At 38.3% G+C, this 9540-nt stretch overlaps 1 protein-coding gene across 1 annotated transcript; it reads right to left on the bottom strand.

The window, feature by feature from the left end:
- Positions 1–439: 439 nt before the first annotated feature.
- LOC143274300 (tripartite motif-containing protein 43-like) lies at positions 440–8728 on the bottom strand. The gene is made up of 7 exons (XM_076576808.1): positions 7471–8728; positions 4777–5188; positions 4166–4261; positions 3381–3611; positions 2556–2578; positions 2082–2179; positions 440–962 (listed from the first exon to the last, which is right to left on the bottom strand). Exons 2-7 carry the CDS (start codon positions 5182–5184, stop codon positions 445–447), a joined length of 1374 nt encoding a protein of 457 aa, XP_076432923.1. The 5' UTR covers positions 5185–5188; positions 7471–8728; the 3' UTR covers positions 440–444.
- Between the last annotated feature and the right edge of the window lie 812 nt (positions 8729–9540).

Below are 9540 nucleotides of genomic sequence, written 5' to 3'. Positions count from 1 at the left end.
AAGCCTTTAATCCCAGCACCTGGAATGCAGAGGACAGCCCAAGCTAGACAGAGAAACCATGTCTCAAAACACCAAAAGAGTCTGTGTCAAATTGACATTAAATTAGTGAGCACAATACATACCTGTGCTCCAGCTTGACACCATTAAGTGGAATCCCATAGGTAGAGCATATCTTTATGGTGCTAGAATGCAGCTGAGGGTCCTGAGTACACTTGAAAGGGGCTTTAACAGCCAACTAGAGCCTGAGTCTCGAAGACTACTCTCTTAGTATCTAAGCATAATTATTTAATGTCAAGGATGCAAAAACAAGCAAACAAAAATCACTATGAAATAAGGTTACTTTGTGGAATATATGGACTCCAGAATAAAAGGTAATTTAGTCTACCATATTTTCACTTAATAGTATTTTAATATTTAATAGCAATACATAACAGTAGGGAGTACTTAAAAATCACTTTGTACTGGACTGCAGATTTCCCCCGTGGAGAAGTAAGGCCAGACAGGGTTTTTGAAGGTGCCAGGAGGGTACCTGTATATGAGGGAACTCTTGGCAACATTCACAAAACTTAAACATCCCTCCTCACAATCAAGGAACACACCAACTCGGCCCAGTGGCTTCTCTATATAGTGCTGGAATACTGGGCATGTGGTGAGGAGACTGTAATGATCACCCTCCTTCACACACACAAGAAGAAATGCACCTTCAGGTTCAATCAGTTGTTCTCTATCCCTTAACAAGGAATCCTTACAGACCCCTACAGCCCAGTCCCAAGAGTCCTTCAAATCAATCTCCCAGTAATATTTCCCTAGGGTGAAGCTCTGTAATCTCCACGAACCATAATAGCATCCAACAGAATCCGCAGATGTATCTTTACGGTGAGGTCTGAAGCTCAATCTTCTCATGGCATTAAAGAGGTTTATCTTGTGATGGATGATAGTTATGTCGGACAAGGAAATGTGCACTGTGGGAAGAAACAACATTTAGGTAAAATGACCGTTTACATTTCTCAGGTGAGACAGGTTCAGAGAGTCTTCGAGATTTTAAAAAGAGAAGGCTAAGACCTGAGGTTAAATTTGGCTCAAATACACCAATGTCAAGGATTTCCACCAGAAAAGAGTGGTAGCATGCTGAAAAGTTTTTTGAAAATTTTAGATGCTGTAGAGGAGGGAGCTTCAGTCTTCTTCTGTCCGGTGACTTTTAATAACACATGCCTAAGTGAAGATGTGTGCATTGCAACAAGGGCCAGAGCAAAGGCTGTGCTCATGGATCGACATGAAAAGTGATTTTTATGTAGATATAAGTAGTGATAACTTCTACTTTGGCATTTTCATTTGCATCTAACTGAGCATATTTATACTCGAGGAGAATAAAAATATACTCTAGAAGTGGATCCCCAATGTATTTGTCCTCCTTTAACCTCTGCTTCCTCTGATACTCTTTTTGTGAGGTTACAACTGACTTTTAGATCTACAAGGGGGATTTAGACACTGCCTCTTGTCCTATCAATATGTTTCATTTTCATTGCTCATGATACATGGCTTTGTCTGTTAAGTTATTTTATGATTTTTTTTGGTTCCTTTGGTGATAGGGTCTTTCTATTTGTCCTAGACTGGCATAGAACTCAATATGCTGACCAGACTGTCCTCAAACTCATTGGCAGTCCTCCACACACTAGGTTTTTGATGCTGGGATTACTAGTGTGCACCTCTTTATCTTGTGTATTTTTTAATCTATGGAGTAAAGTGCAATGTAGAAGAATATTAATTTCGAACACATTGAAAGGACAATAATCAAATATCTCCATCACTGGCTACACTTCCTTTGAATTATACTGTCCAGAGTGAAATAACCATTCTACTCAGTGAACAACTGATAGTCTCTTTTCAGCCACTATTACATAAAACATGATATTAGTATGCATTTCTGTTTGTTGGTTTGTTTGTAAGATGACCATGTGATTCAATAAAAATAGAATGTGACTTACCTAGACATATTTCTGGGGAGTTAAAATATTGTGTTTGCAAAGGTTATCTCATGACTGAAGGGTACCTCTGGTCATTTTATCAGTGGAGACACTCACCTTGGAACTGGTTGTAACTTTCAGTCAGTCCAGTGATGGGTAAGGCATTTAGTTCTGTCTTAATAGGTTGCAGCATGCTCAGCTGCATTGATTCACTTCTGCAAGGAAAAAAAAATATTGAACTCTGTGGTGCTAAAGATATCACACAGTGATTAGGAAAAGGTTCATTCCAAGTTCAGCCAAACGCCTCAGGTTACACAAGCCTGACAACTTGAGTTCAATCTTTGGAACTCTTGATGGAAAGAGAAGTTGTTCCCTGAAAGTTGTCCTCTGACCTCCACACATGTGCATGTACAAGCACACACATTCACACACACATAAAAATAACAAAACAAATAAAAGAATCCCAAAAATATCACTCTAAAGCAATTGAGTAATTTCTATATAAAAGACATCTGCATTATCCTAAGGCAACTTGGACAATTTTATAGCATATTTCAGGGTACCCTGACTTGTACTGATGGCTAAACTCACCTTCTGAAAATGTCGTCCAAACCCTGCAAAGAAAACAAGAAAAACTTAGATATCTGAAGAAATGAAATACAATGTTTGTATCGAAAGTTCATATAAATGTCAGCCACTATCACAGCAATCTATCCTGGGAAATTATATTCATGTCTTAAGATAATGCCAACGAAATAGATTAGCAGAACTCAAATTCTTGATGAAATCAGAATGGAGAGTAATTTGAGAAGGACATGGGTACCGACTGTACATTGCTTTTGAACCCCCACCTGGCTGCAAAGGCAGCTTTCCCTGAGCTTGTCTACAAGCCATAGGGATACTTCAGCTAAGGATACTTCAAAATGGTTGCCTCACTCCTGCATGGTGCTTCACATGTGTATTTCAGAATTGCAGGATAAGAGACCTGAGCTTTATTGTGAGTTGCAAGGTATTATGTACTACTAAATAGGATCCTTTCTCAAAATGCCAACCTCCTCAAGGACTCTCAAAAACACAGCACTCAAGCAGAAGCAATTAAGCCATAGGTTACTTTAATATTGTGCACAATATATAAGTAGAGGTAAAGAATGTTGGAAACAGAAATCACTGAATTTCAGTTATCAGAAAAGCAAGGCACAAAAGCTAAAAGTTAGGACATAATCCCTGGAGTATCTATGAACATAATTTCAAAAAGCTTGTTCTTTCAAGATTATTACAGATTGTTGTTTCTCCAGAAAATTTCTGAAAAGGAAACTCCCTTAAAAAATGCAGGATACATTGAAAACTATCTTAGTATAACAATCACACTGTGGGCCTAAGTCAATAAAGCCTCTTCCTGCACTACTCCATGCTCACCTTCAGCAGGACCACATATGGCTCCTGGGACATTGCCATCAGCTCCAGATACATTTTTCTTAGTTCTTTTCTCTTTTGGACCATCATGGCTTCACTTGTCCTGAGTTGCTCTAAAATACATTGGCCTTCATTTCTCATAGACTCAATGTGTTTCCCTTCCTCTTCACAGAGGAGTGGATGTAGCTTTCTATACTCTGTCCTGATCATTTCTTCACGAAAAGTCAAGTAGTCCTGAAGAAAAAAAGACATTCCCAATCATATTTACAAAGTATTTCGTCCTCCCTCATTCCATCCTTCTATGCTTAAATTCCACAAATGACTTGTATAACTCTGATGCATACACTCTGCTTGACTGTCTTCACACCTCAGAAAATTTAAATGCCTTGGTTTCATTTATTTCTTCCTTACTAATTACACAGGCAATCCAACCCTAAGATGAATTTACACCTATATTAGAGGTGCAGAAGTGCAATCTGAAAAAAAAGATTGATCATTCCTGTGTTCACAAAGTTATGAAACTCTGCATGTAGTAATTAGATTTTATGGTGTAGTCATAAAGTCTAACGCAGTGTGCAGAACCATCAGCAATTCACTCATTAGTCCCAGACTCTTCTGCAAGAGGCAGACAATTCTTTCCAAGAGCAGAGACATTATACACTCAGAATTAGAGGTGAGCAGGACACATATTCCAAGTATACTTCCCTAGGCCTTATATTGAAATCTTGAATGGTGAATTTTGAAAATATCTGCAACAAACTGATTTTAAGCATGGTTCTCATACTCACCATCCAAACGGTTCTCATTCTATTCTCTGCCTCTAAATTCTCTTGATTTTCTTGGACCTTCTCCCATAAAGATGCCATTTGCTTCAAAAGTTTTTCCTGTAAAAAAGCAATGAGTATCAATTTTGAAAAATATAACTGATTGACAGACTCTTCAGCAATTAATACAATTATTGTAGTGAGAGTACCAGAATCAAAATTATCCTTCATTTTTTTCTTTTTATAACTGATTAGACCACAGAATTAGAAAATGCAGGTTTCCATTTTGCTCAGGTATAGATGATGAATAATTTTGATTATATGCTTGGCTGTACCTGACTCCAATGTACTTTTCCTGTTTTAGTCTCCAGCCATAGACACTTTTAATAGATAAGAAGATAGTATTGCACTTTCCAGTGACCTGGGCATAATGTATCATAAAATCCAAATGCTCTTTACACTCATCGGCCCCCAAAGGATGTTTACATTCCTAGTCACCCTTTCTTCACTAGATGTTAGTAAAGTGCCACCATTCTGAAAACAGTGCCTTTGTCAATATGAGGACCAGTATCTTCCTGTGGTTTGCTAAGCCTACCTCTCTCCAGCTTGCAAGTTCTCTCAGCAGCATCACTTACCATTTGATCCTCAGCAGCTGCTTCAATGGGACAGTGTCTGTGTCCTCTGTGCTCATGGGAGTTAGAGCAGAGTTCACAGAGGAGGAGCCTGTTCTCAGGACAAAAGATCCTCTTAGTATCCTCGTGGGTCACACACTTTTGCTCCTCAGAGCTCAGGTCCTTCATGAGGCTGGCTTGTCTGACAATGGACACCAACTTCTTCAAAACAATGTTGGTTCTCAATTCCTTCCGATATAGTTCTCTACACAAAGGGCATTGGACAGGTGGTTGGATGTCTTCCCAGGAAAGTTGGAGGCAGGCTCGACAGAAACTGTGACCACAGCTTATGGTGATTGGATCTGTCAGGCAGTTTAGGCAGATGAAGCAGGTGAGTTCTTTCTGGAAGGCTTGTGAAATGTCTGACTCCATTTTTCTGAAGGAAGAAAAGCAGAATTACTATTATTCAACTCCAGAGAAGCCAGAAACAGCAAAAAAAAAAAAAAACTGATGCAAGTTGTGATTTAATTCTGTGTATGGCAAAGCAGGCTTCATTTTTCAGGAACAAAAAATCAACATAGGTATAGGATTGCAGTTGCTGATCTTTCCTGTTTCACTCCTCTTGACAGAAATATAGATTAATCTGATGTCCTTCTGAGCCACTCCACCTGTATCTTTTTTTGAGACTCCATTCAAATTAGTGTCTTGGTTGCTGGTCTGAGACATGCTTTCCAAGGGTTTATAAATAAATATACACTAGAGTGATCAAACTCCTTCAAGTCCACATGTTTGCCTTTCACTACAGACTTAGGTAGGTTAAACACACCCTTCTTTGTTGGCTATCCAAGAAAACACTCCCTATTTCACATGGTCCCTAGGAAATGCTTTGCTCTTTTCTGATTTTAGCATGTTAGTCCTTCACATCCTCCTGTCCCACCCCTTGACACATGAAGGCAACATTAGTTACTTGACTTCTTTCTGATGTAAATAGTTAACAAGAATAAGAATTAGGGAGGCTCATAATTCAAGGATATGTCCATCATTGTCGGGGAAGAAATGGTAGCAGGAGCTTGAGGGAGCTGGTCTCATTGCATCTAAAATCAGCAAGAAGAAAGCAAAGAACACTTGCTGCTCAGCTCCTGTTCGTTCCCTTTTCCTTAGTTTGAGATCTCAAACCATGGAATGTTCAAGTGATGCATGAACATTTAGTGTGGATCTTACCAATTTTAGTGCATCTACCCCCAGTAGTCCTTCCCAAACATCCCAAGAGGTGTCCATATCTATCCTAAATCCCATCAAGTTGAATTCTAGGGTACTCTCTGTGGAAACTTGTTTGTTTATCAAAGATACATACAGTTCCTGGCTTCAGTTTATGAGATGAACCTTAAGGCATAAATGAGGCTCTCATGACTATAGGAGAATTTCCTATTCAATCAACAGGAACCCATTGTTCCTTCTCTTTGAACATCTACACAAATAAAGAATCTTGGATTGACTGAGATAAACATCCCCCAAATAACTTCAGCTTCTGAAGTCTGAAGCAAATGGAATCCATGTCTTTAGCTGGTGGTCCTGCTTACCTTGAAAATAATACTAATATTCATTGTCAAGATTATTTTAGAAAAGAGATGGAGACTCCAATGTTGACTTCCTTAACTTATCTAATCCCCGCCCCATTGGGTATTTTTTCTGTATATTAGATACTTCATTTTTTTGAATGCCTAATGCTGTTTATTGAAGGAGGGAGGAGGTCTTAAATACAGGCTTAGAGCACAATGGGAGAAACCCTGAGGGCAGAAGTTCGCTACTAATGCTTTACAATCTTGCATCTAAGCTGTTTATGCCCAATATGCAGGATATACAGACAAGGAACTTCCCTTAAGAATTCAGGAGGGTGGAACCCGGCAGAGAATTAGCATAGGGAGGATATCAAGGTCAAGGTCAGCAAGCAAGGCAACAGTTACCCAAAACAGGGCCAGGGCCATATATGTCACCCCTTTTACTAAAAAATGATCTTCTGATACATCATTCCAAAATAATTTATGAATTCACAAAAATAATGAAAACTGAATTCAGAATTAAAAAATTGCACCAGATTATAACCAGGATCTACTTTCCTGAATACAATATTGTGTTTAGTTTTCTCTAATTTAATCACATGTATACTTCCAATCTAGCAAATCAACCAATAGAAGGAAGAGCCAGTTTTTCAAAGATAGTAAACTATTATTAAGCATTATTTCACAATGTGATGTTTTCCTATAGTTTACAACAGAAAATACTAAAATAATTTTCTTTGCTAAATAATGAGTTTTCAATTTTATACATAATACTCATAAAATATATCTCTAACTGCTAGTAATTATTAATCTGTTCAGAGCAATTATTTTATATATTATACATGTAAAATTAATTTAGAAGTGTTGATCTCACATCTATGAACTACATACAGAAATACACTATAAATATTCTTAAAATTTAGAGAAAGAACAAAATTGAAAGGTGGAACATCAGAGCAAAGAAAGACTGTGAATGGATATACTACAATCATCTATACCTGTAACTCACAGTATATTTACAAAGCAAGATGACCAAATGGGAGCAGAATCTCTTTTGATAAATAGACAAATTTTAAGCATTTTAAAGCAGAAACCTCACTTCGGTAATAAATTAAAATAGAAAACACCAACGACTTTCAATCTTAAATTGTACACTCACCCAAGAAATAGTCTCCAGCCTCAGGAGTGTTTTATGGAGACACAGCAATGTTAGCTCAGCTCTGGGGTATGATCCTCAATGTGTGGAGTGGATAGATCTAGCAGTCTAGGAGTCAGAAGATATAGAGACTCACTCTGTCTGGTCTGGAGAAGAATGAAGCTGGCTGGCCCCTGGAGGGTCCTTATATACTCTGTGAAGACCACGCCCACTTCCTCCCATGTTGCTTTTACTGATGCTTGCTGTAGGTGAGCTCCTGTAAATACCAGTATTCTAAATGGATGGAAGATTGAATTAACTCTATGACCAGTATCCACAAACAAATCTCCACAACAAAGTTTCCTGAGTTCCTGCTTAGCTGGGTGTGGTAGCTCACACCTTTAATCCATAGAGTCCCAGAGGATGAGTTGCTGAAGCAGGAGGAGTTTTAGTTCAAGGCCTGCATAGGATATACAGTGAGAACTTTTCTAAAAAAATAAATAAATAAAGAGGAATTTTGCTACAATATTTCACTTTTTCTAAATAATTTGTGGTGTGCTTATATTCTTTCTTTTCCTTTTGTAATTTCACAATTAATGATATCAATCCGTGATTTTAGCAAATATCAACATTAAAGAATTCTCAAAAATTCTTTAGAATTTTGTTCAACTCATTTTTATCATATTTACCTTAACAGCAATTTCAAAGAGATTCATCACTTTCTCTACCCACTCAACTGTCTGTTCTTTTCTTTTTTCTTTTTTAAATAAATACTTGGGGAAGCCGGGCAGTGGTGGCACATACCTTCAATCCTAGCATTCTGGAGGCAGAGGCAGGCACATCTCTGTGAGTTAGAGGCTAGCCTGATCTACAGAATGATTTCAAAGCTATACTCCAACAATACACAGAGAAACTAGATCTGAATTAAAAAAAATATTTGATTATCTAAAACCCAGGTGTCTCTGATTTTTCTTGTGAGGGAATTTTCTTGATTGAATCATTTGAAGTGAGAAGCCCCACCTAAACTCAGAAGTTTTGGGGTTTGAAAATCCACTTTAAATCTTAGCTGGTGGCAGCCTATATAAAGGACATGGAAGAAGGAAACTCTCTCATCTTTGTACTTTGACTTCTTGCTCTCATTCCCACTGGCAAGTTCATCCTATCACTGGTATTAGATTCTATTTTTTTTTTTTTTTTGGTTTTTTTTGAGACAGGGTTTCTCTGTGTAGCTTTTCGCCTTTCCTGGAACTCGCTTTGGAGACCAGGCTGGCCTCGAACTCACAGAGATCCGCCTGCCTCTGCCTCCCGAGTGCTGGGATTAAAGGTGTGCGCCACCACCGCCCAGCCTAGATTCTATTTTTGGGGAGGATTTCAAAGTATACTGAAGACCAGCTGATACATCCAGCCTTGTAGACTGAAACACTGAGCGCTTTCTCTCTCTCTCTCTCTCTCTCTCTCTCTCTCTCTCTCTCTCTCTCTCTCTCTCTGTTCTCATATCCATTTAGTTTGTTCCTGTTGATTCTAGGTGGTTGATACGCTTATCTCGTGGGTTTTAGTTAACTCCACGTGTAGTCAAATTGACAATAAGGAATAGCCATCAGAAGGGCTGACCACTTGGTGTTGGATAATCAGTTAGGGAGCTCGTCCCTAATAGAGCCTAATTTTTTGTCTAGGGATGGGACTCTAAAAATTTCCCAACATATTCATTGTTCTGGTCTTGTACATGCAGCCGTTTCTAGGAGAGCACACTTCCTGGTATTCTGGCTCTCACTGTCTTTCTGTTCCCTCTTCCACAATATTTCTGGAGCCAGTAATGTAGGATATAGAGGTGTATGTTGGGGTTCAGATGCCCAAGATCTCTTCATTTTTACATTCTGTCCTGTTGTGGTATCCTGTGAGTGTCTGCCTGTATGGCCGATCAATTCTTTTCTATGTTCTTGTAAATAAGCATGACTAGGTTTTACTTATTTGATCTGAAATCTAATGTATTGTTTATTTAAATAGTAAACCAGATCAAGGTTAAATTGTTTCAGGGATTGTGAGTTCAAGGAAATGATAGGAATAACTACTAGGAGGACTGGTAGAAAAAAATGT

The sequence above is a fragment of the Peromyscus maniculatus genome, chromosome 7 (genome assembly GCF_049852395.1).
Source record: "Peromyscus maniculatus bairdii isolate BWxNUB_F1_BW_parent chromosome 7, HU_Pman_BW_mat_3.1, whole genome shotgun sequence".
Classification (NCBI taxonomy): domain Eukaryota; kingdom Metazoa; phylum Chordata; class Mammalia; order Rodentia; family Cricetidae; genus Peromyscus; species Peromyscus maniculatus.
The sequence above is the reverse complement of the archived record's forward strand: the minus strand, read 5'-3'. Positions and strand labels throughout refer to the sequence as shown.

Excerpts from the sequence above, each read along its gene's own strand:
- LOC143274300 (XM_076576808.1), bottom strand. The coding sequence starts at position 5,184 with ATGGAGTCAGACATTTCACAAGCCTTCCAGAAAGAACTCACCTGCTTC. Across the intron at positions 3,612-4,165 it reads GAATGAGAACCGTTTGGATG|GACTACTTGACTTTTCGTGA; the intron begins GTGAGTATGAGA and ends TTTTTTCTTCAG. Across the intron at positions 2,579-3,380 it reads CATATGTGGTCCTGCTGAAG|GGTTTGGACGACATTTTCAG; the intron begins GTGAGCATGGAG and ends TTTTCTTTGCAG.